We start from the raw sequence: 26939 nt of genomic DNA, 5'->3' as shown, positions 1-26939 counted from the left end.
ACCTAATGCTGCTGAACAACGCTCTGCTGCTGGTAGACCAGACTATTTAACTTCAACCTTGACATTTCCTAGACTCTGAGGGTACTCGCCACCCATGGGGTGTATCTCTGCATCGCATCACAGTGCAACTTATAATGTACCCCTAATCCTGCTGAGCAACGCTCTGCTGCTGGTAGACCAGACTATTTATCTTCAACCTTGACATTTCCTAAACTCTGAGGGTACTCGCCACCCATGGGGTGTATCTCTGCATCGCATCACAGTGCAACTTATAATGTACCCCTAATCCTGCTGAGCAACGCTCTGCTGCTGGTAGACAGCTTTGCATCATAGTGCTACTTATAATGTGCACCTAATGTTGCTGAACAACGCTCTGCTGCTGGTAGACAGCTTCGCATCATAGTGCTACTCATAATGTGCACCTAATGCTGCTGAACAACGCTCTGCTGCTGGTAGACCAGACTATTTATCTTCAACCTTGACATTTCCTAGACTCTGAGGCTACTCACCACCCATGGGGTGCCTCTCTGCATCGCATCACAGTGCTACTTATAATGTACCCCTAATCCTGCTGAGCAACGCTCTGCTGCTGGTAGACAGCTTTGCATCATAGTGCTACTTATAATGTGCACCTAATGCTGCTGAACAACGCTCTGCTGCTGGTAGACAGCTTTGCATCATAGTGCTACTCATAATGTGCACCTAATGCTGCTGAACAACGCTCTGCTGCTGGTAGACAGCTTTGCATCATAGTGCTACTTATAATGTGCACCTAATGCTGCTGAACAACGCTCTGCTGCTGGTAGACAGCTTTGCATCATAGTGCTACTCATAATGTGCACCTAATGCTGCTGAACAACGCTCTGCTGCTGGTAGACAGCTTTGCATCATAGTGCTACTCATAATGTGCACCTAATGCTGCTGAACAACGCTCTGCTGCTGGTAGACAGCTTTGCATCATAGTGCTACTTATAATGTGCACCTAATGCTGCTGAACAACGCTCTGCTGCTGGTAGACAGCTTTGCATCATAGTGCTACTTATAATGTGCACCTAATGCTGCTGAACAACGCTCTGCTGCTGGTAGACAGCTTTGCATCATAGTGCTACTTATAATGTGCACCTAATGCTGCTGAACAACGCTCTGCTGCTGGTAGACAGCTTCGCATCATAGTGCTACTCATAATGTGCACCTAATGCTGCTGAACAACGCTCTGCTGCTGGTAGACCAGACTATTTAACTTCAACCTTGACATTTCCTAGACTCTGAGGCTACTCACCACCCATGGGGTGCTTCTCTGCATCGCATCACAGTGCTACTGATAACATACGCCTAATCCTGCTGAACAACCGTCTGCTGCTGATAGTCCAGACTATCCTCAATCTTGACATTTCCTAGAATACCGTCGGGGTACCTCTCTGCATCACATCACAGTCCTACTGATAATGTGCCCCTGAATCTGGCTGAGCAATGCTCTGTTGCTGGTAACCCAGACTATTTATCCTCAACCTTGCCATTACCTACTCACCATCCATGGGGTGCCTCTATGAATCTTATCACAGTGTTACTGATAATGTATCCCTAATCCTGCTAAACAACGCTCTGCTACTGATAGCCCAGGCTATTTATCCTCAAGCTTCACATTTCATAGACTCCAAGGTTACTCACCTCCCACGGGGTGCCCCTCAGCTTTGCATCACAGTGTTACTGATAATGTGCCCCTAATCCTGCTGAACAACACTCTGCTGCTGTTAGCCCAGACTATGTATCCTCAACCTCGACATTTCCTAGACTCTAAGGCTATTCACCACCCACGTGGTACATATCTGCATTGCATCACAGTGCTACTAATAATGTACCCATAATCTTGCTGAACAATGCTCTGCTGCTGGTAGCCCAGACTATTAATCTTCAAACTTGACATTTCCTTCACTGTGGGGCTACTCACACCCACAGGGTGCCTTTCTGCATTAAATCACATTGCTACTGATAATGTGCCCATAATCCTGCTGAACAGCACTCGGCTGCTTCCTAGCTATATTCACACTATATAAATAGAATGATAATAATAATTTTAGTTTTGATTAACCGGTCAAAACATAACAAAGTCCAATTGAACTTTAAAGCATGCTTTCAAGAGGCCACTTCTGTAGGATATATTTATGGGGCAACAATCAATACAGGGATTCACCTCCCCTCCTCTCCCAATCAACAGCGCCACACCAAATAAGCGATGACTTAGATTCTTAACTAACTCTGCATTGGATTTATATAACACCACAAGACTGCCTCACTCTTTTTTTAAATAGACAAGCCAAGAACCAGGCTGGTGTGCGGAAAGAATATACGTTTTTCCTTTAATCAATAGACAAAATCTGGATAGACAAAATACGCCACCTTACTCCGTTACACAAAACCTTTCCTTCCTCTCAAAACTCCACATTGCACAAAAGTTCTATTCCCCCCTGGTCCCAAGTAAGAAGAAAGCACAGGGCCTCATTACACGGATGGCGGTAGGGATTTACCGGTACCGGTAAAATACCGGTACCGGTAAATCCCTACCGCCTTACTACGAGGTCCCTTTGCGGGTTGGGGGATTTAACGCCTGCTTTTTGCAGGCGTTAAAATCCAACCCGCTAAGGGACCTCAGAGCTAATTACGGCACCGCAAAATTGCACTGCCGTAATTAGCGCCTTCCCCATTCCCATAGAGCCCTATGGGGCAGAAATGGGAATGGGGAAGGGCAATGGCGGAAGGGGGATTTACCGCCCATCCAACCTTGGAATGGGGTGGTAAATCCCCTTTCCGCCAAGGCGGTGCCGGTATTTTACCGGCATGAGCCATGGCGCTAATAGCGCCATGGCTCACCGCCTACCGTGTAATGAGGCCCACAGTTCTAAAAAATACTTCAGGGCCTTGGGTTTCTCATAATAATACCTCTAATATAAGGGTAATTAATGCAGAACCCTAGAATCTGACAATACAATTATGCTTTACAATATACTTTGTATGGTGTCCAATTTATACAAAATGTAGCATTTTCCTATTGAACAAAAGAATAGACATGCGTATCGCTCTTTATTTCTGACCTCTCTGCACACTTTCATTTCTAGCATGTTTTAGCACACAAACTTTTAATAACAGACTTTTCTCAACAGAGGATGATACCCTTTCCTTTGCCACTGTGCAATGAAAATGTCCCCATTCAATGTGGAGTTCCTGACTCACTCTCTGGAGAGAGTGTGCTTTTAAATTAGTTATTTTCCCTTTACTCAACCCTGGAGACACTTGTCTGCACCGCACAGATGAAAAGATTCAGTTTACCACTGGGAAGATCTCAGCTTGAATGCAGGGTTCAGGGAATGTTGAACACTTCAGAATTCTGTTTTTTAATGCACTCCTACACTTTGGGGGATAATTGGGGTTGGCAACAATAATGTAGATGATACCCAACGTTAACACTTGGAAAGATGTTGAAGATTTTGAATTTCCCCAAGATCTCTCCAGTGTCCGTTGACAATGTGGGAATTCATGAAATCATTCATTAATAAGAAATGCTAGGTATCTACTACTGTTTGCACACCCCATTAATAGGAGGAAGATGTTAATTCAAAGAGATACCCAGCAATGGTTTATTCTGTTGGACACATTTACTCACTTTGAATCTCTCTGGGTTTGTGCACAGGAGACGTCAGCAGGCATCCTAGGTCATCGGATGGGAAGCAATGGGACCTGGTTATGGATGGTACTCCTCCAAAAGCCCTCCCGTCTCTATTTATGGATGTACTGCAAAACCCTGTCTCCTGACTTTCCTCGTCTCTCCAGATTTTAGTTCCACCTTCCTTCTGGCCTTCTTGCCTCCATCAGTTAGCCAGTCTATTCGTCCATTTTCCCACTGTGCATCTAGTTTTAAATATCCTAACCACATCCCAAAGATTTCTGGTTGATACTCCTGATTGGGCATCTCTTGTTCTTCCCCTCACACAAGGCCTAGCCCCTTATCTCTAAAATGTCCCAACCACACCCCAACAATGTCTTAATTTATGAGAGGCTGGCTCATTGGTTGAAACTCCTGATTGGGCACCTCTTGTTCTTCCCCCAACAAAAGGCCTATCCCCTTCCCTCTAATTGGTCCTTGGGTCTCCAGGCCCCATTTCATTTCTGGGAGCTTGCCCATCTGAAATTGCATTTCTGAACATCACAGTTCTGAATTACAAAATCTCCAACATGACACTTTTATTCAAATTACAGAAAAGGGTTGCAATCCATATATTCTAAATAGGTCTGATCATGCTGGTCGCAAAGACCTGTGTCTGGCGTTGGCACATGGCTGCATACGCAAATGGCAGACCTTTGCAATTTTCACCAGAACGAACCTTAAGTTAAAATCTGGACTTTCTACAGACAGGTATCTGATTCAATAAGCTATCATATTCCTGACTCTTCAATCTGTAACTTTTTCTGAGAAGCTACAATTACATTTCAGCTTATAACTCTGGTTCCCAAGTTCTAACTGGGCATTCCTGGCAACAGATAGGGCTCTTCATATGCTTTCCAAAGACACCTGAACTGTTTCTCTGTCTATTACGGTTCCCCAGTTATTGAGCAAAATATGAATCTATATGTAATCCTACTAGACCTTTTTAATTACATGCATACTTTTTCACTTAATTAATAAACCCTTTTGGTTCCCAAAACCTGTAGGTAACATGTCCCTTGCTTTTGTTAACTTAGTCTGCAATAAAATCACTTGACATTCTTTGAAGGCTAATGACCTAAGCATGTGTTTCCTTGTCTGCTTGAACAGAGGGTGCCACTCTGCCCCCTGACTCGTGTGCCATTCTCTCGTGCCTGTCAACTGTCAGTCAACCCAGAACTTGCTGCAGAGTTCACAGATTTCTCGCTGCCAGCTCTCTATTTTAGCAAACCTGCTCTTTAGTTCATCTGTCACGAGTAATGGGAAGTAGGCCTCATTCAGTAGGCCACTTGAACACAGGGCACAATTCGTTTAGATTGTTTTACGTTTTCTAAAATCACTATTTAGATGTTTGGTAGTTGAGGGTTAAATGCTGAACTTTTGATTTGTAACCAACAATGTGCTTTCCATATTCCTGCACCTTTGGGCCTACTTAGCCAGCTGCAATGCATTTGTATCCTGGTGCAGAATAGACCCCACACTTTCCATGCATATTAGCGCAATGTGTAGAGCCATGAGCAGTGCATGGCTGTGGCTGAGTTATGGTTACTTTGAAAAAATAAGGAATTCCTTGAGTTTTGTAATGATATGCACTTATTGACCCACAGATCCCACTAAGTATAGGCTGCACGTATGCACGTATGCCCAGTAGACACTGTGTTCCAGAGGCACAGCCTTCAGTTTTTGGCCATGACACCTTAGGTAAACATGTAGGCATAAAACAAAGGAAATGTGTAACGGCACAGTACGGATGAATAATGTGATGGCAATGTTGATCACCAGGTGCTGCAAATTCTACGTAGCCAACACTGTCATTTTGTTCTTCCAGGGCCTTTTGAAGTGGGGCAACGATACATAGTATTGCTGCATACCTTGAAAAAGTGCAGTACAATGGCCAACGGAAGTACATTTGGAATGACACACATATATGCAATTGAAGGTGGTAGGTATACAATTCTTCTTACTCTACTTTCCCAGGTCAAATCCTGGTATGTATGCAGGGCTTAAAGTGCGCCAGGGCTAGTCGCGGCAGAGCCCCTGCAGGCTAAAAAATCACATTCTGAGACAGAGCCCTGCTGGGGCTCACTAATCTCCCTTGGCAGCCCCAGCCGCTACAGGACAAGGCTTTTATTTCTAAAGCCTGAAGCTCTCGCTTAGAAAAAAATTCCTGTAATCCATAATGGTGGCATGGCACCTGCAAGACATCCCTTCAAGCAAAAGATGCCTGTGGGCAGGTGCCACCATCATGGAACAAAGGTGAGGCCGCTGGAAGCAGAGGCCTTCTTTATCTAAAGCCTTAGGCTCCCACTCATTTGCGGGAGCTTCAGGCTTTAGGAAAAAAGGACTTGGCTTCCAGCGGCCTCACCTTTTCAGCCTTAATGGTGACACTGCCCCTGCCTTGGTACAATGCCTGGCGAGTGGCAGCTCCACCATTAAGGCTGAAAAGGCAAGGTGCTGTCCCTTGCCAGGCAAGCCTTTAGCAAATAAATGCAGATATCAGCACCCTCCCACCCACCAGTGATATTAGGGAAATATGAAGGTTAACATTCGACCTTCTAGTGATGGTGACTTGGGTGTTTTAAACGCCACTGACATTTGGAATTGTATTCCTTGATACGAGGGAGAGAGTTCCAGTGGAACAAAGTGCAGCTTAAAAGTACACACCTGGGTGGTGGCAGGATTCTAATGAGTGGCTGGTCTAATGCAGCAATCCATCCCTGAGCAAACCTGGACGCACCCCGCCTGCAAGCGCTGGACCAGCTCAAGAACAGAACCTTATGTGTCGGGAGGTGGGAGGGGGGCAATGTTAAGGTGCTATGCCGGCCCAACCAAGAGTTTATATCACCTAAAGTAGCAATTCAGCTGGACCTCCATCGCAAACACCTTCTGCAAATGGTGTCAAGGTTTACAAGAACTGAGATCATTAGGTATAAACCGGGGAAGGGTTGTTTTTTTTGTGTGTACAAGAATCTTAAATAAATAATAAATAATAAATAAATAATTCAGATGCCTTTATACCTGAAAGCGTTACTTGATGTCATCGTTCAACATGAAGACCCAACTCTTCAAAGATGTCCTTGCCAGTCTCTGATCGCTCCACTCAACTCTACTGGCACTCACATCGCTCCCCTGCTGGCGCTACCCATTCCAGCTCCTCTGCTGTCCCCGAACCCTACCTGTAACCCCCCTGGGGGCTTTGTTTCCCAGGTAGGGTTCTGCTATATAAATCCCATATGTGCATTAGGTTTGCATTGGTCCAGTGAAAGGTACTTGGCACCTCCACAGATTCGCCATCTTGCCTTCTCAACGCTGTAGAACAATTACTGTTTATATTACAACTTCTCAGTCAGCGCATGATATGATATGAAATGATCTGGCATTTATTTGATTTGTGATTTATACACATGACGTGTACCCTTACTCTTCTTTCAGTTCCTCGCAAAGCCCCCAGCAATGTGGCCATTCACAATGTGACGCAACACGCAGCTGCTGTTCAATGGGCAGCCATTCCAGAAGAGGACCGCATGGGGTTGCTTCGGGGGTACAGAATATACTGCACAGAAAGTGGAAAGAACACAACGACAGGTACACTATCAACACCTACCTGCTAACATGTCAGATGTTTAGGATACCTCTAATTAATATTCATGAGATACATTTGCATGCAATGATTCTAAATGTATGCAGTTTTTTCTCATGAATATTAATGAGGGATATCCTGAAAACCCGTCAGGATTCCGGCCCTTTGGAGTTGGACAAGACTGGGATAAAGTAACACCTGCGGTGTAGTGCTTTGTGCTTGTGGCCACCAGCAGCTGGAATACAGATTGAAGTTGGTGTTAGCAGCCACCACTGCTATTGCTTTTACTCTCAGGCGCCGCCTGTGGCCCCTGGGAAAGTGACAGGTGCGAGCAATGATGCAGGATTGGAGTGCACGTGCAGGAATGTGAGTGATCTTCCAGCGGAACAGTTTCCATGACATAAGGACCTATCATTGTTTAATGTATTGCAGCTGTTGGAATATTCCACGATTTACAATGTCTCTTCTTCCCCTTTCAGAGGGCTCACACAGCACCATAAGCAATGCATTGAGAACAAGGCATAGAGACAAGACACACAAGGCCATTTTCCTTAAAGGGTCAATTGCATGGAGTTGGCCCATTACATTTGAACGTATGTACAACACGGTCCCTTGCGTGCATTTTTCATCATTTGCTCTATGAAGTAAAAAAAAAAAACGTAAAAGCAGACGAAATAGACTTTGCACCTTCGTCACGCAATAATTGCCGTCTGCTATTTACTCATGCAGGCGGCATTTACTATGGATCACAATGGAATTTGCCTGCATGTAAAAGCCCGCAGCTCCTATGAATGCTGTGCCTGGCCACCAGCATCCAAATCAGGGAGCTGGTGACAATGCAGGAGAATATGTGTGGAGGATCAGAAGGGGAGGGCAAAGCACAAATTCTGCCCCCTGCACTCGCTCCAAAATACAATAATTGAAAATCGGACTGGAAAGCACATGGGAATAATGTTTACACAGTTTACACATGCTTATCATCTATTAGTACCCGGCGAGAGTCAAGCAGAATGCAACATGCATTCTGATTGGCTCTCACCTGGTCGTTACGTGGCTGAGAATCCTTTGATTCTCGGCCGGGATTCCAGCCGCCTTGTCCTCGGCGGGGGGGTGTAGCAGCCCCTCAGCCAATGAGGCAGTTCGAAGCGGGGCCATCCCCGCTCCGAGCCTCCCCATGGCTGAGAGGCTGCCTTCGCCTCCTGCCGGGCTCTCGGGTTAGGCTTTTTTTTTCTTTTTTCCCTTTCCTCCCTCCTCCCTCCTCCATGCCCTCCCCACCCCACTTACCTTCTTGCTCCTTCGTCCCCGGTGGGCGACGATGGCAGCCTCCAGCCGTGTGGAGACTCGGAGCGGGGCCATCCCCGCTTCACGCCTCCACACCGCTGGAGGCTTCCAACTTCCCCCTGCCGGGGACGCAGGTACTTTTTTTCTTCACATCCCGCCCCCCAACCACACTTACCTTCTGCTCTTTTTTTTCGGGAGCGGACGCGCTGGGGACACTTCTGTTCCCAGCGCATCCGCTCCCGATGGCCGCCAACGAAAGGGAAAACGGACTCCACTTTCCCTTTCCCGGTGGCCATTTTCTTGGTTGGTTCTTTTTTTTTTCTGTCCCAAAACGCTGCAGTGCTTCGGGGCAGAAAAAAATGCTTTTAGTGCCCCGGTCATGCAGATATTGCAGGTCGGGTTACTGAGTCGGTAAGGTCCAAACCGGGAGGGGAATATTGCTTAATTATTGTAACGTTCCGCCAGATGAAAAATGAGCCTAACAGTGTAAAAACATGAAACCCTCATCACCTCCAGAGTTCATGACGCATGTAACCATTAAAAAAGGCATGTATGATTTGAGTGTTGTGTCCGGAGGACTTTTTCAATATTTTGCAATGACATTTTTCCAGCATGTTGACCTTCTTGTCCTTGTTCTGTATTGTACCCAGTGAAACTGTTTACTTCTTTGGCATAACAATGAATATATATGTGTAAGGCGGCAGTCTAGGTATTTATTAGCGCAGGCCTAGCTTTGGATATGTGTTTGCACCTAAGTACGTCTTAGGCAAGATTGTATGCAGTACCCTGTCGGAGACTGCACCAGTCTTGTCCTCTTGGCAATAGTTAACCCAACCTTTGGTATAGCACGTACTACACAAGTTGGTAGAGTGACTGAGCAGTCAGGCTTATCTCAAGAGGGGTCAATTTGAGCTGTAAGGTTATCACACACAGATTCACAGTGACAAGTATCCAAATAAACACTCACACTGAAGGTTTCTTGATTAAACAATTATTTATTCATTTAACAGTCAATTGAATAAGCTTTCTTTAGAAGGGAGCAAAATATGTAACACAATAATATACTTCAAAATTACACACTCTCAGTTTCAATAAATCAGTAGATACCCATTTGGGATGGCACACAGACACTTCCTACACCCTGATGTCACTTAAATAACTAAGACACTGTGGACATTGATATATCACTGGTACATTTAGAGCAATACTGAGGTTAGTGTCAAAAGGAAAAGATGAGGGAATAAAACAATGGTTACCAAATATTCTTAAGCAGGTAAGCACTTTTTGAACCCTCCTATGCAAAGTAAATTAACCCTTTCCTGGGGGAAAGGTAAAGCACAAAGTCGTAAGAAGAGTCTTTCAGGGAGCCAGGACAGCCAGTGTTAATTGAACAAAATTCTAGGTGAGCTGAAGCACTTCTTGTAGGTAGGTAAAACATCTTGCACAATGTTTTAGAAGTCTTTGACAAAAATGAACTCACTGTTGGGCCACAAGCCGAGAGGCTTGTGAGGGACAAAGCTGCAAGCAACTCTGCAAGGGCAACTAAGACATCTCAACTGAGAGCTAGCAAGGCTCCACAACAAGAGGTAAGTCCTCTTAGTTTTATAGTGCCTTTGGTTTGAAGAAATTGGTCCCAGCTGGCTTCTGTTCCTGTGTGGTCTGTAGATCCTGTTGTTCCTGAGCCTCAGTCATGGGGACAAGAAGGAGGACGTCTGGTGACTCCTGCACTACTAATTGAAGGTCGGCGGCTGCAATGGGCAAACTTCAGATCAGCAGCACTTTGCGGTTTCAGCTCCTCGCGTTTCTCGCAAATAGCACCATAGCGGTTCTTGGATACCTTTATGGACTTTCCTCGCATCTGGGATCCAGCACTCCGGTGAGGTGCTCAGGCTTGGTCAGTCCTGCTTCATGGGAGTCCGGAGGATCTTCCTGTAGCTCGGGTCCGACTTAAAAATGATACACTCGATTCTGGTGTTCCTCTCCCTGGCAATCGGTTCCTGCAGCAGCAATGGAAGTACAGCCAGCTACGAGAGGATGTCCAGACGAGTTCGCTTTGGGGTTAATTGGTCCCACCAACCCAAAGGGAGAAGTTGTCCATTGCAGGGCTTCTCTTGTTGAGGTGAATTTGGAGCTTCAGCAATGCAGCAGGGCTTCACCAGGCAAACCAACGGCCCAGGAGTTGCAGCAAGCACCTCTTCCAAGTTCTTCTTCAGATTCCTTTGTCCAGTGGTCGACTCTGCCTTCCAAGCCAAAAGCCTAGCCTTTTATGCAGGTTTCTCCCATTCATTCGCAGCCTAGCTGTCACTCACACAGAAGGGTGGTTGTTCTCCAAGGACATCCAGCCCGCCAATCACCTTTGCGTGCATTCCTGTAACCAAGGGGATTAAGCACAGGGAGTTTCGGGCACCTTCCTCGCTTCCTGCCCTGCCAGACACGCTGGAGCCAGAGGCGGGCTTCACCAGTAAATCCCACCAAAAGGCAAAATGAACAAAGGGACCAAACCTGGTTTGGCGTGCAGAGTAAATCTCAAGAAGGACCTTTCCAGCAAGAAATGGTGAAAAAAGAATACTGTGGTCATTTTGACAAAACAGCGACCCATGTGCGCTTTACTGCAGCTGCAATTGCAGACCGTGGTAGAAACACACAATGGTAGGAAAAAGTAAACCACTGCCACCAGCCATTAATTGTAGAAAGGGTAACATGAAAATGTTTACATAAGAAACTAGACAAAGGGGATGTAACCCCTCCAACACCCATTGTAAGATAGCGTGTGCTGGGTCTAGAAAGTTACAAAATGTAAGTAAAGTCAATTTCACGTCACTGCTCTTGGAAACGGCAGTTTCACCAAAAGAAGGTATTTAAACCTTTGTGAAATCTAAAAGACTTCCCTGTGCCACTGCAATGAAGGTGCTGGGTGACACAATGTAAGGATGATGCCTATGGAGTTTGTCAGACTCCAAAGTCAAAAAGAAACACAGAGTCCAAATCACAGAAAAATACACAAGAGAGTGGGAAAAAGGTCTCACTCTCTCCAGGTTAGAAATTAAAAGTCCTAAAGTCCAGCAAAAAGAGCTGGGGTCTCTAAGGTATAAGGGAATTAGCACATTTCTGAGAATTCTTCCTAACAGTACGTGTTTGTTTAATTTCTTAAATTGCTCTGTATTGCGTTGTGTTTCTTATAAATATATATATTGAAGGGAAATCCCCTACTCCAAAGGGACACTAGAGAGTAAACTATATAATGTAACTGTGAGGGAGGCATGGTATCAAATAGGCAGACGAACACAAGTGATCACAGTTCAAGGGTGTTTATTGAACTTCAGTTGGGCTTGAAAAATGCCTATCTAATCCTAAATGTAAAGATGGGAGCAAGCTTCGATCATCAAATAATAATAGCGCAGTCCTAGTGGTGTCTGTCAAAATAAAAGGGCCTATGCTAATAAACCCATTTCAAATCCTTACTTCTAAATACAAATAGTGTGGGAAACAATGTTATGCAAAAAAAGTGTTCAAGAAATGATATGTAAGGATATTCATGCCATTGGACTCCCTTCCCCACATTTTCAGCACGGGACAAGGCGGCACACTCAAACTTAGCACACTCTCTGGCTTCTCCCGCATGAGCTGCAGTTCAAAACCTTAACATCAGGGCCTCATAGTCTCTTTGCCATTCAAAGTCTCTTATTTCAGCGGGCCTGATGCAACAAACACACATTAAAGTTCTTTCTTCTTCTCAGGTGATTTACTGTTCACCCCAGTTCCCCCCCCTGCCAGGCTCAGACCCACTTTAACACAAAACCTTCAATTGGTCTCCCTCTGACAGGCTCAGACCAAATTTATCTACTTTTCCAAACTTCCTCTACTTCATCAAAACCAGAGACTTTCGACTGTGCACAGGATTTTGCTTGACCCGTCACAGGACCACTTCGATTCACAATTACTTGTTCCCTTCTTGTTATAACCTTTTTCTCACTTTCACTTTTGCCACTTCTCAGCTGGATACCTTTAATTGTTTCAAAAAAATGGTATTGTGCTTTTGGTTAAACAATTACAACCTTAAGTAAACAGTAATTTATCGAGAATATAAAATATAAAATATAGCTGATTGGCATAAACCTTATTAAAACCATCATTCATATAAAAGAGTTAAGATAGAGAATCAACTATTGCAATATATTGTTTTCTAATTAATATGCTTGTCTAATTTCTATGTGAATAACCCATAGGCAATACTGATTCAAGCAATAAAACCACTGTCTGTCTTCAGGTTTCAACGAGTGTTTAATATTGTAGTTCATGTCCAACTATCTTATTTTGTGCATTTTTTCACACAGAGTGTGCTGCACTAGTTATCATCAGAAAGGTAGCCCCTGTTAACGTACTCCAAAATTGATCTCCCTGTACATTTTCTATACATCGCACAAAGGAATTATAACCCATGTAATATTTTTCGGTCAGGCTAGGGCACTGTGTCATATGTGTGTAGCTGATTCAACCTTTATTGTACACAGCCTGCGCATTCTCATGTCCCTATGTACTCTACTCCAAGCCCCTGTGTATTTGTACGTTGAAGCAGAGATAACTCACAAATCTATGTATTTCCTTGCTACAGATCTTGGTTATATAGGTGCAGGGCTTATTGTGCAAAAGCCCTGTCTACTATACTCAGCTATCTTTTTTCCTGCTGTGCTGAGCAATAGAACCTGCCCTGTCCCAGACCTGGGGTTTAGTTCTCAGCTTATTATACACTTCAGGAACAATTTTGCTTAAAGTCAGGGCAGAGCTGGTATCAACCTCTAAGTATATATTATCAAAGTGATTGTGTGCCGTTTTCTTTAAAGCCATTAAAAATTGGTTGGAACATGGAGCGTGGAGCCTTTCCGCAAAGAGGCCTGATAGTGTCAGACTGTTATTAGGGGCAGAAATCAGAGCAATGTATAATCTGCTGCGTTTTATACACCAATTGGCTCTTAGTGACTGTAATCCCATTCTAAGTGGAGAGCCTCCACCGGAACTGACCTAGGGACTGCCAATATCATTCTGATCACCTTCCCTTCCAGTTTATCTAACCATCCTACATGGTGTTCCGCAAGGAGTTACAGGCAATATGTCAGCCCCGGGATTATACTGGGGTATATACGGTAAGTAATCCTTCAATGTTGTTCCCACCATATGTGGCTAAATATCTTTAGATTGCCGCCCATTTTCTCATGACTTTCCCTTGAGTATACTCCCGGTAGGCCATTTGTGTGGGGCCTGTATATATGGGCAAAGCCCAAGTAAGTATTTTTCTCAACTACTACTAGCCTGATATCGCCTAACTTCCAGACAAAAGACGTATTCCTCCTATTTCTTTGCCCCAGTATCAGTAACTTGGTCTAAGTGGTGTTTATGACAAGGTTGTTAGTGGTACCATAGCTTGGAGGGCATCAATGAGTTGGTGAACCCCACTCTGCATACTGCCCATAAGGACTGTATCATCCACATACATCAACCACAGCATGGCCGTGATCCCAATTCTAGGTGGAAAATTGCGATTCGCTCTACAGGCTTCATCTAGATCAGAGACATAGGGCCTCATTACGACCCCGGCGCTAAACCATGGTGCTATCAGCACCATGGTCCATGCCGGGGTCCGCCATGGTGAATGGCGGAATTACCGCCCCATTCCAAGGTTGGCGGGGCGGTAATTCCCCATTCACCATGGGCCCTTCCCCATTCCCATTTTTGCCCCATAGGGCTCAATGGGAATGGGAAGGCGCTAAGTACGGTGCCGCAAATTGCGGCACCGTACTTAGCATCAAGGTCCCTTTGCGGGTTGGATTTTAACGCCTGCAAAAAGCAGGCGTTAAAATCGCCAACCCGCAAAGGGACCTCGTAATCAGGCGTTAAGGGGTTAATGACGCTGCCACCTTTTGCGGCGCCGTTAACCCCTTAACGCCAGGGTTGTAATGAGGGCCATAGAGATTATACAGTAGGGGTGCCAGGACGCACCCCTGCTCAAGTCCGATATTTATTTTGAGTTCAGCTGAAGTATCTCACTCTTGGTTTAGGTGGATGGACACGCTAGTGTCCTGATATAATGCCATAATGAACCATAGCAAAGAGGCGTCAAGACCCCAATTTCTTAGTTTTTTCCAAAGTAAGGGCCGGGAGATTGTGTCAAAGGCCCTGGAAAAATCCACATAGCACAGGTACAGACTCCTCTTTGTGGTAAGACTCCACTTTGCAGTAGCCATTTCTGTTGAAAAATATTGCAATGCACAAGTACTTCATACTGTGCTATGGGAATTTCTGAATCCAGTCTGATATGTATTCAGCTGGTTATTTGTCTCAGCTCAAGTATGGAGCTTACACAATAGTAAAGATGCAAAGATCTTTGAACAAGAGTCCAGCTTCACCAAAAGCCTGAAATTTGAAGGCTCTAGCCGGTCACCCTTCTTATAGATGGGGATCAAGATGGATTTTATCCAGCTTTTTGGCTGGGAACCAGTATGTATGACGTCTCTGAAGCCTTGCTCCAAAACCTGAGCCCAATAGTCCAGGTAAGATTTATACACAGTGTTGGGGACTTCATCTGGGCTCGGGGCTCTAGATGAATTCATACGCTTAGTAATCATCTTTATGTCCAGTGTGTCAAAATCCAATTTCAGTATGCCATCTGCCGGTTTATTCAGCAGCTCTCTCTGCAATCTATCATCATGGTATAGAGATTTGATATAAATCAACCACGTCGATTCTCCAATGGGATTTAATTCGTCATTTGCATGGCCGACCATGCATCTTCGATCGTGCGCCCAAAAGTTCCCATTATCATTAGTGTGCCATAGCTTTACCATGACCTTCCAGTTGGAACTCTGCAAAGAGTTCTTATGCTGGCGTGTCCAACTTTTGTATTTAGTAGTGAGCAGAGTCATGTCGGCATTCCGCTCTTTATCAGATATGTCTCGATTTCTGTTTATTGCTGCCCGGTCTCTATGTTATCGTTTTTTCCTATCAAAGATAGCCACTTCAAATGGACCTCGTGCAAGGTGATTCTTAGGCATCGTCCTGAACCGGGGTTTCCCTGAGGCCAATAATAACATCATGACTTTGTTCATGTCCCAACTATAATAAGCCAGCAAGCCACACAGTGCCGGACCACTCAGTCAAAGGTATTGTATCTTGCTTTTAAAGTTCAATCACTTATCAGCAGTTCAACTTTACTTGCGTCTCTTATCACACACGTTTTAACAATGTTTGTTCCAGCTCTCACCATACAATGCTGCTGCTTGCAACCTTGGCTTCAACACAGACCTGTCTTGTATCGGTCTCCCCAACTCACCGGCTGCATTGATTTCACTGATGCTGTTTTGTCATTGGAGCGAAGGACGGTACCACAGTGGCTGGTGCTTCTCGCCACCTTGATTATTGATGTGGGAGGGCCCCGGATATCTCCGACACACAATGCAGGATTGATTCTTCAGCCTGGTTTCCTGGTCTTATGCTTTCTATTCCTCGTCGAAAGGTCAAGGGAACGTCACTCCTTGCAATCCCCTTCTGTTTTGTCATCTTTCTTCTCTCGTTCAGCTGCCATCCCGAAACTGCTGTTTCCTCGTGTGCTTTGCCTCGCTCAGAGTGTGCTCTCGTACTCCGCTTTTTATCTGTCTGGGGAAGCTTAAAGGAAGTCAGGTGTGTGTGATGGTCAGTAATTGCCTGAACTTGCCTGACCATTGTATTGGGACACGTCAGGTATACTGCTTGGGTGTTAGTCTGTTTTCTCTCATAGCAGGCTGTCCATGTGAAAGTGTTTGTGTTGTAAAGGGGGCGGGAGTAGAGTTCCTAAATATCCTACATGGTAGGATGAGGTAAAGGTGTTCTAGGGAAGGGGATAGCGCGTCTCACCAACTGGCATCCCACTCCCCAAAGAGCCCTCACCCAGGTGATCCTCCTGCACTGGTCCACCCACAAGAACTGGATCCAAAAGCGATGGCCATGTCCTGGCCCCCTGGATGACAGATCCCGGGGACTAGTGGGTGATACACCTTCTGGTTTTTCACATAACCCTCACATAACCCAGAGGTTGTTCCCGGTGGAATCTTTTCAAAATATAATGGTACTACTTAATCACTTTTCCATTAGATGTAAGGATTCAGGCAATCAACAAATTCATATAATTCTATCTTTCAGAAAGCATCATTTCATTTGAAAAGCATACATGTTTGTTTAGATTACACTTGTCGTTATCATTAGGTTTTGTATGGAGCACACTGGTGAATACATGACCAGAATAAAGGTGCATCAAAAACAAAGAAAATTACATTTCATGACTGATGTCAAAGTTGAACCCAGATTGGTTCAGGAATTTGTGAAATAGATTAGGGATTTATATGTTGGTATGTAAATAGGTACAAAACAAATAAGAGAAATAAGAGAAGAATGATTGTGTAAGGCAGAGCTATGCATGAAACCTTTCAAGCAGGGCTCTTACCCTCAAGTTCAGTTTGGTGAAAGTATAAGCATCAATCAGTGGAGTAACTTTACTGAAAATATTGGGGACATGCCAGCTGAAGGACATGGGCGGGGTGGAGGAAGCGTGGATGGTGGCTCTGAAGGAGAACACTAAACTACGTCACCACTAGAGTCACTTGCCAACGCTCTGTTATAACTCGCATAAGACTGGTGGCGTATCTTTAAAATTGAATTCCAAGGACACGCCAGTCTTCAGAAAGTTTAGAATTCTCTGCATTGACAACAGAAACAACAGTAACAAATGCAAATCTAGCCAATTAATAACACATACCATGTTTTCTTTATCAAGATACCCAGAATAAAGTCATGTCACAGTAAGAAAGGGCTAGACCGGCTGCCCCAAAATGCCAGTCTGAGTCTAGCCACGTAATATTTCATATTTGACTTCTCGATGCCCATAAACAAATGCTGCTCCTGCCAAGCATCTCTCGCACATACATATATATACATGAATACACACACACTCAAAATTCAAACCCATTCACCGTGGACGGCGTCATGGCATTTCAACCTTTTCAAATAAAAGAGGCTTCGAGCCTCAGGGGTGGACTCCAGCACCTGCTCTCATGTTGCCAGTCATCACTCAGCAGTCTTGTAACACAGTAATATATTAATTTCTTTCTATTTTCATTCTGGGGCTTAAAATATGCACTTTGCAACGCTCACATTACAAACTGGGTTTTTTCATCCCACGGGATACACAGAAGTGTTATCACCTAATTGCCTTCTAGCACTGGTTCCTCCACATCAGCCACGTGCTGACAAAGAAGGGTTTGGAGCTCTTCAGTGGGCATTTAGTGTTTAAGCTGCCTGCTGGCTGGCTGGCTGGCTGGCTGGCTGGCTGGCTGCCTCGAGAAAATTGGCGGCTATTAACCTTATCTTTGTCACCATTGTAATGTATGCACGCCCCACGGGTGCCTCAGACTGTTTTAGCTCTAAGCAGGCGGCCCCCAACCACACATCTTCATTCCTGCCAGCCACCCACCCAGTGACACAACAACATATGATTTACAAACTTAATTCCACCCAGAACATACAAACAATGCATTATTTATCATTCATTCAGACAAGTCAACACACGTATGCTTGCACACACTCACCCACTCACACATGCACCCAGCACCTACATTGTAGTGCCCTGTGTGCACACAACATTCATATGTACATTACATACACAATAACACATGCAAACAGTGGTACAATGGCCATTGAGCAGACCATGCTTTATCCCCCCCTGGCCCAGACACTCTAAATGTTGGGCTACGTTTGCTTGACCTGGCTGAACTACATTGCCATGCAGGAGAGGACCTGACAAAAAGTGCTTGGGTGGGGGAGGGGGCACTTTTAACAAAGGCCTGGCTTTTAGTAATAATTTAATGTATTTCATTGTTAGCACCTGAATTTGTTGGTGTTAGTATAATTAGCCTAAAACATTTCACCTAAAACATTTGATCGAATTTATTTGACCTTTTTTTGGTCAAATTTAATTAAATATATATATGGCTGTGGGAAAGTGTATAGATTAGGTAGAAGGGAAGTGAGATGCGGGGGTTGCAGGGGTCTCTACCCCGCATTTTAGACTGAAAAAAAGGTCAAATAAATTAGATCAAATGTGGTTAGGTCAAATGTTTTAGGTCAAATAGACCCAAACCAAATTTGCATGCACACATTTTTAGGCAATTGAACTCATGGTGGGTGACTTGGTACTTGCATGTCAGGGGAGTGAGCAGGGCATGGGAGACCGAAGGCAGCTCATTCTCATAGTTCTTAAGTGTGTGTTTCTGACACAGAGAGTCAACCGCTTTTAACATTTAAGCTGACTAGAATAGTCTCATTAGAATATGCAGATGCACCCACAAGGTTTGGCTCTCTCCGGCGACTCTGGCTGTCTCTAAAAGTTGGCCACCTACCCTCACACCCTTGACTGTCTCGTTAGTTCTTACACGGTTGGCGAATGGTTACATGCATAAAGCAAAAATTAACGGGGATAATGGCCAGCCCTGCCGCGTACCTCTGGTGATGGCCAGTTTCGCTGACATTGCCCCATTTACTCGGAGATGTGTGGATTGATGTTGAAAGATTGCCATGACCCAGCAAATGAACCCAGGCCCAAACCCAAAACTCTCCAGCACCCTCCTCAAGGAACCCCAGTCCACCCTATCGAAGGCTTTATGGGCGTCAGAAGTGATAATCCAGAGGTCTAGGTCAGACCGGTTCCCCACCTCTAGTAAACCCAGTGTACGCCTTGTTTGTCACGCAGAGCCTGCACCGAGTTCTATGTCAGTGGTTTGCGTAGCTTGGCCACCAGTAGGCGATTAGCCCGATTCCCCTTGGCGTAGTAAAACTGCCTGGTTTTCAGTATTGCGTGAGCTGTTCTGTCTGCCAGGTGTGCTTCCAATTGTTTCTGCGCCACTCTCAGGGCCCGCATTGCTCTGTGGGACCCGGATTTCTTGTGTTCCTGCTCAGCCTGGGCAACCTCTTTTTCTAGCCCCTCTCGGATTAACTTCCTCGCTCTGGTGTATGCTGCTGTCCCACAAATGAGTTTGCCCCTTACCACTGCTTTCATAGCATCCCCCACCATGTCTGGTGAGGGACCTGAGTTTTAGTTTACCATAAAGTATTTGGAGATTACATCCCCGATGTCACCGGACATGACGGGTCCCTGACCACCGGATCATACAGTTTCCAAGGGCACCTGGGCTTCTCAGGCATGTTCAATATTGATAGGGTCACCAGTTTGGGGGCATGATTGGACAATAACCCTACGCTATCACTGCATCATGAACACATGGGTATAGCACGCTGGGAATGAATATGAGGTCCAACCTTGAAAATCCCAGTGGACATGAGAATAAAAAACGAAGTCCCAATAGAAAGGGACATGTCCCTCAGTTTACCCAAAACTGATTTGCTTTTGTCTGGGCAATTCAGGCTCTGAACATTCCACGGGCCCATCACCATAGTGTCTGCCCCCCCCCCAACAACATTCGCTACCTCAGCCAGCATAGCACTACAGACTTAGATTTCCACCGCTCTTTCCCGACTCGTGAACTGTTCCCATAGCAATGCCCCAATGTAATTGTATGTCTCACAAACAACATTTTAAAACATAACACCCATAGCCCCAACCCACCTCCCCCAAACAAGCTCAAACATGAGCATCTTCCTAACATTTGGAACATTCATCCAGGGCCCCACTTAGTTTGTGGAAAAGGGCGCTTTCCAGGTAAACACCACCGGTCTCTCCTGCCCTCAAAGCCCCAGCTCCCTCATCCCTTTCTAGTGCAAAACAGTTTGCACCCTGCAGGCAACCAGCAAACCCCACCCCCGGGGATTCCACAGGGAGACATGACCAAAGCCCACAAAGCTGCTTCCACCTTCAGGTCTTCCTAACTGGAAACTTCAGACGCCTCCCTCTGCCCACCTTGCGCCATTTTTGCGAGGATGCGGGCTCTGCACCCACTTCGGGGTCCCCGCCTTCCTTCGGGACCCCCCCTTCGGGCCCCCCGGATTCAACAGACCCTTAGCCTCCAACAGGGAGCGCACTACACAACTTCTCCCCTGGTGGGTTAAGTGGAGGGCAGTGAGGAAGCCCCACCGGTATGGCACTTCCTTTGTGTGCAGCCATTCAGATAGTGGGTGCAGCACTTTTCATTTCACCAGGGTCGTTGAAGCTAGGTCTTGATGGAGACATATTGAGGAAGGTTATAGTGGACATGGGTCTGGCTGCTGCCAATATGCGCTCCTTAAATTGGAAAAAATGGACCCGGGACAGAACATCTGCAGGCCTGTCGTGGTTCGAGATATTGCAGGATCTGGTGCAGTGCGTTCTGTCGAGTTCAATGTCCTGTTCCACCGGCAGTTTGAGGATGAAACGAAACAGATCAGCCATGAAGGTTGGTAATTCCTCGTCCCGTACTGCTGCAGAGATGCCCCGGATGCGGATTCTGTTCCTGCGGGAATCATTCTCCCCTTCCTCCTGTTTGTACTCCAAGGCCGTGCAGCGCGCCTCTAAGGCCTCCAGTCAGTTGGAACACTCCCCCACCACTTAAGATTGCTCACAGAGTGTGTCCTCCACCTCGTACACCCTGTGTTCCGCCTCAGATTTCATGGGAGAGCTCCTCCGAACTTTTGTGAATCTCAGTGCGGATTTCGGCTGCAGATCCTGCAGGTCAGACTTCGTGGACATCAGTGTGCACATTGCCGGGAGAGGGTCGGTGCCATGTACCGGGGCTGTTACCACCTTCCTACGCTTGTTCCTGTCCGCTGCCTGTAGCATTGTGGAGATGTCTCCCTGTTTGCTGGTTTTATGGACTCGGGCCAAAGAACATTGGGTGGCTGAGACCAACTCATTACCTTGGCTCGCCACTCCCAGGAGCACCATGGATTGTCAGTGAGGAGATACCAGACCAAGGAGACCCACAGTAAGCGGGTGCAGAGCCGGCCTGTTATACCCAAAGTAAAGGCCTCAATGCCAATGGTCAGTCCATGCGAGCTCCCACCAGGGCTGCAGGAGTGGTTGCAGTCAGGTCCCAGGAATCACTTCAGCAGACAAAGGCAGCCAGCCCCCAAGACTGGGTGCAAGAGCAGTAAGTTTATGATGCGGCAGACTGTCCTCTAAGTTGGCACCTTAACCCCTCTTCTGTGGCCCTTGCAAGGCAAATTCAACACAGTGTTGCAAACAGTGTGGTGCTGCAGGAGCTGCAGGGCATTGTGTGCTTCATTCCCTCATTAACTTGATTGCCAGACCTAAGGACGGGCCAGCGCCAAGGCGCAAACCGTATTGGGGAGCCTGTGGGCTGCAGGTGCGCCTCCATAGTGCGGGGAGGCCCCACACTCCTCCAGGTGCCCATTCATCGTTGGGCCGCCAACCTCCCTCATACTGCTGTTCTCCTTCTGCTATTTGCCCACTGTCCGCAGGGGATCAGTGGCACCCGGCCAGCATGGGACCAGGCCCGGAGGGACTCTGCCACATGAGAAGCAGTCAGGGGGAGCGCCATCACTCTCCCTCTCTCCCCCTCCCACAGCAGCAGCGCCCACAGATCCACAGCACTCACCCTGACCGCAAGTGACTCACCGACTCCACAAGGTCTCCCCTCCGCTGTCCACGCACTCCCTAGCCTGCTTCAGCGCGGGATGTGGTGCTCCTCTTATCTGCAGGTGGGTGCCACCAGTTGGTGCTGCAATGCTCCGGCAGCCCACCACGACTCTCAGCTATGCTGACGGCAACTCCGATGAGGATCAGCAGTCGAAGTCACAGGATGGACACAGCTCTCCACTCAAACCCCAGACCAGCACGGGACACCATCTCATTGCAGGTCCCACGGCTCGCTTACCCAAGCTCGTATTATGGAATGGCAGCACACCCAGAGCAGCAGACTTCAGCGGAGAGCAGTGGCCGAGGTCGGACACAACATTCTGCTATTTACATTAGGGTCTAGATGCCAGGAGCGGGCCGTTTTCTGCCCTCTCGATGCCGGAGGCACTTAGGCAGCCATCGTCTCGATGGCATGTCTAGCCACCCCCACTTCCCCCCATTTGGGAATTATATAATGACACAAGTCATCCTTGTTTGTATTTTCGGGGAGATGCAGGGTGTAAGTAGAGCTTCCCTAAGGGTGTAACTTGCTCTTTTTCTAGCATTGTTGATACACTTTTTTGGGTACCCACGAGCCAACAGCCGTTGGTTTAGAATTTCAACAGTAGAAAGTAATAGAGTTGCAGTTGTGTTGTAGTCTTAGGTATTGTCAGAGTGGTAAATTTTCTTTAAGGCTACAGGGATGAAAACTGTTTAAATGAAGTAGGTTGTTGCAGTCACTAGGCTTGAGAAATAATGTGCATGTATTCCAGATTGCGGTTATCATTCTTGATTGTTAAATCTAGAAAATTAATGTTTTCTTTTTTGTGTTCCATGGTACAAGTTACAAGTATTCGACCATTGGTGAAATTGTTTTAAGCCACAGCTACTCCCATGCTATATCAAGATGAATCTTTTCCAGAGTTTGATTTTGTCATGGTACGGATTATCGGATAAGAAGATGTACTGATCCTCCAATGTCGCCATATAGATGACTACAAGGCTAGGAGCAAAATCTGCTTCTATTGCTGTTCCCCTTATTTGCAATAAAAATGTTTTGTCAAATTGAAAGAAGTTTTGTTATAATGCTATGACCATCAGATCTATAATGAATTCAGGGATACTAGTGTGCAAGGATTGTATATTCATACTCACCACTAATGTATTGTTGAGAAATCATTCAGATAAGGGGGATTATTTACCCCGGAGGATCCCACCACTTATATACTCATTTTGCCACAGCCAGTTGGTCAATGTTGAGCCTTCTGTAAAGGGACCATCCTTGCTGTTTTAACAAGAGTTTTGTCTTCTGGTTTCAGCTCTCAATGTGCCTTGTCTGTAGGAAGTTGACAGGGGGCACATGAAGTGTGTGTGTAGCCTAGGGGTTTTGAAGATTTCAGAACCCTTCCCATGTGTGAAACTCCTTTTCTGGGTCATTCTAAATGTACCCCTCTACCTATCTGCCTCAGATCAAAGACTCTCTGTTTACTAACCTCCTGATGGAACATCCCAATTGTGCGGTCAGAGCTTACTTTGAAGCCCTGACTCCTATCCTGCTGCTTGGAGGGCCTGTCCTGTTCCTCTGGAAAGTTGTCCAGCTTTCCTGGCAGAGAACAAAGGGCTGCCAGTGCTGGGTTTGACCCTCTGTCGTGGATGGACCCCTCAGCGCTTGATAGCCATGCCTTCAAAACTGCAGGAGTCACATGAAACCAGTTAAATCAGAAGGCATCAGATGGCTTTTTGCAATGTATAACTGTATATCCTTACAGGCCAATATCAGTATCTAAACCCACAAATAGCTTTATATGTATAGTTTATCAATGATTCTGTCTCCAGGCCTTTGGGATGTATTGTTATATATAATTTGGTCATGCAATTCCACTGTTGAAGACATGGAGCTTTTTGAAAGTGTGTACTGATTACCAGGACTCCCTTTCTGAGCTAGAATTACCAGCACCATTTTACAGTATAAAAAGGAAAATGCTTGGGATTACAAATCCACCCAGGTGGCTTTCGTCGAAGTTCCCCATTAAGCCTCTGGCTAAAGTCCTTAACCATTGGGTTGCAGAGAAGGATTTCCAGGGGTGAAGAAATACCTACCCTCCTCCCCCACCCATTCCAGGTGAACATTTGGATTGCCCTGCTGCTGTAAAAGTCTCTGGCTTGATGGGGAACTTTGACAGAAAGCCATCTAGGTGGATTTGTAGTCCAAAGCGTGTTTTGTTTTTATACTGTAAAATGGTGCTGGTAATTCTATCTCAGAGACCAAAATGAAACCATTTTTTTGATTAACATAACTAAAGGTACTGACATCCATTCTACAACCCATCTTATCACATTCACCCATATAAACAAATGGCTAGTCACAAGGAGGCCGCCTTACTGCAACTCAGAATCTTATGCAGGCCAGCTAGCTTAAAACGGACTGTATAGTCAGTCTTCAATGTTCAACTCTGCACACTGTAGAATAACCCCATTTCTCTCCTTCTTGATTAAAAGATAAAGGAAATTGTGTTGTTTGTATTCCTGGAGTTTAATTTGGAATTTCCAATAATTTTAAAAACATGGCTCCTGTTTCATAAAATGTTTGCCTTGGGTGCAAACGACTCTTACAACAGCTCTTAGGTCTTGGGAGGATAGCTCAGGGGCAACATGCTCGCCTTGGAAGCAAGACAACACGGAGCAATAGAGATTCGATCCCCGGGGATGTGCTTAGAAACCTCTGGGTATTAAGCACATTATAAATAACCTATCATTTCATATCTTGCTCATTAACAACCATCTGATTCCTGTGTAAAACTACTGAAAGCTACTCAACTTAACAAGGATCCCTCAGAAATCAATCTACTTAAAGAGTGATTATTGGGTTTCAAAGCTGCAGTACAATTATGGACACTCTACAAATTGTGGATGATGCCCTTTGCATCCTTGACCTCTCTGGAGCACTCGCTACCATGCACCACACAATACTAATCAGTGCTAATGCTAATATTTGGGCATCTGAGGGCGAGTGCTTAACTGGTTCCCTTCCTTCCTGGAAAACAACTCCCTACTGGTAAAAATTGGACGTTTCCTGATTCCTAGCAATAATAAGGCACTATAGGTCACTATAAGGCTCAATACTCTGACCCACGCTCTCTGCAATTTGCATGAAACCACTCAGAAACCGGATCACCAACCTGAACCTAACTATTCACCAATATACAGAGGCCACTCAATTGTAACCCATGGTATTGTTTGGGTGGTCTGGAAAGGTCCCCATGATTACGAGGAGGTTCATGTTGAGCACGCCGTATTGATAATTGGGAGCAGTGGCAAACTGGGCGTCATGTTACAATTTCATATGTATAAAAGTGTAGTTAATTATGGATGGCATATGTTACTTTAGCGTTACTGTTGACTAGAAATTGATACATATTTGCTTGCATGCACGTAAAAAGATAGCATGTCTTACCCACCAAATGAAAAACATACATGCACATTAATACAAATACATGGGGAATTCATGAATCTAAATATAGTGGGATTTTCACAAAGGAATCAAAACAGTAGTTGAGGGTTGTTTTGCAAAGTGAACTTTGAAACTGGTTCTGTGAGGTTTTAGGAGCCAGGGGATAGGTGAATAAGTAACTTCATAAGCTTTGTGTGCAGTACAGCTGTAGAAAATAGCCATGAGTTTTTAATGGTCTGATAAGTATCGTAGATAGATGTAATCTCCTGATGCCTGGGAGCATGACAGAAGGAATTTCGGTATTTATTTTGGTCAGTAGTAAAAGGCATGGTAAGCCAGTGCCGAAGGCTATTCAGGAGTTTCAATTGTGCCATGAAGTGGAAGCTTTGTAGATTGGAAAGTTTCAATGGAAGAGTGACCTGGGGAATAAGATAGCATCACCATCTCAAAGAGAATCATTCGCCCAACCTTCCTCATATCGCAGGGGAATATTCATGCGAGCCATGTGCAAATCAAGAGTTAGGGTTTAAGCGGCTTAGGACAGTTATTACTAGTAATTAATTATGTTTCAATACCAATGTTTAACCATGTGCTACTATGGACAAATCCTAAGAAGAGGTGTGTTATGAATATGATCTGAAGATAACTATAACTGTTAAAATAAAACTGGCCAATAAACACATAGGAACTGGGAAAAGATAGGATTTCTTTGAAGAGGTTTTTTGTCCAATCATGTTTAGAGGGTGGATTGCAATAAGGTATTTGGGGGGGTTTTAACTGTTGCAAAATTGTATAAAAGATGTCAACTGATCTGATTTGTTGAGTCTTGGGTTAGTTTGGTCCTGCAACACCATCTAACTGCTTCACAGAAAATAGTACAATAAACTTGCTGTATGTACAAAAAATGATGTCCCCTACAAAGAACAAGCAGAAAGGCTCAGTTATGGACTAATTTGGGGGACAGGCAAAAGCACAAGAGTCAACCACCTCACTTGGACCTGCACAGAGCGAGCTGCTGGCATCACGGGAAGAATTACAGGAACCCAGTATACTGGCCGCCATAGCCAATCTGAAATCCTTACTGGAAGGTAAAATAGATGCGGTGATCATCGACATGCAACTACTTCGACAAAATGTACGCTCGCTCGCAAAGAGGGTCACAACAGCGGAGGCAACTCTGAAAGACACTGCTACAGCCACAAGTGATTTAACAACTAGGATGAAAGTGCTGGAGTCGCGAAACGCTATGCTGGAATCACGAGTCGAGGACACGGAAGGCAGGTCTTGTAGAAATAACATAAGGGTACTTGGACAGCCCGAAGGCGCAGAAGGTTGAGACCCA

The 26939-nt window shown here is 45.5% G+C and overlaps 1 protein-coding gene across 2 annotated transcripts in view; it reads left to right on the top strand.

Annotated features, from left to right (window-relative positions):
* Positions 1-26939, top strand: part of LOC138511597 (interleukin-6 receptor subunit beta-like) — a 665901-nt gene that overhangs the window by 487965 nt on the left and 150997 nt on the right. For both annotated transcript variants that reach the window (XM_069627378.1, XM_069627379.1), the window contains exons 11-12: positions 5526-5639; positions 7130-7282. In XM_069627378.1, coding sequence (XP_069483479.1) covers positions 5526-5639; positions 7130-7282 — 267 coding nt within the window. The remainder of the gene's footprint in view (positions 1-5525; positions 5640-7129; positions 7283-26939) is intronic.

Source organism: Ambystoma mexicanum, chromosome 6p (assembly GCF_040938575.1).
Source record: "Ambystoma mexicanum isolate Mex_15411 chromosome 6p, UKY_AmexF1_1, whole genome shotgun sequence".
NCBI classification, from domain to species: domain Eukaryota; kingdom Metazoa; phylum Chordata; class Amphibia; order Caudata; family Ambystomatidae; genus Ambystoma; species Ambystoma mexicanum.
This window is presented reverse-complemented; position numbering and strand designations above follow the sequence as displayed.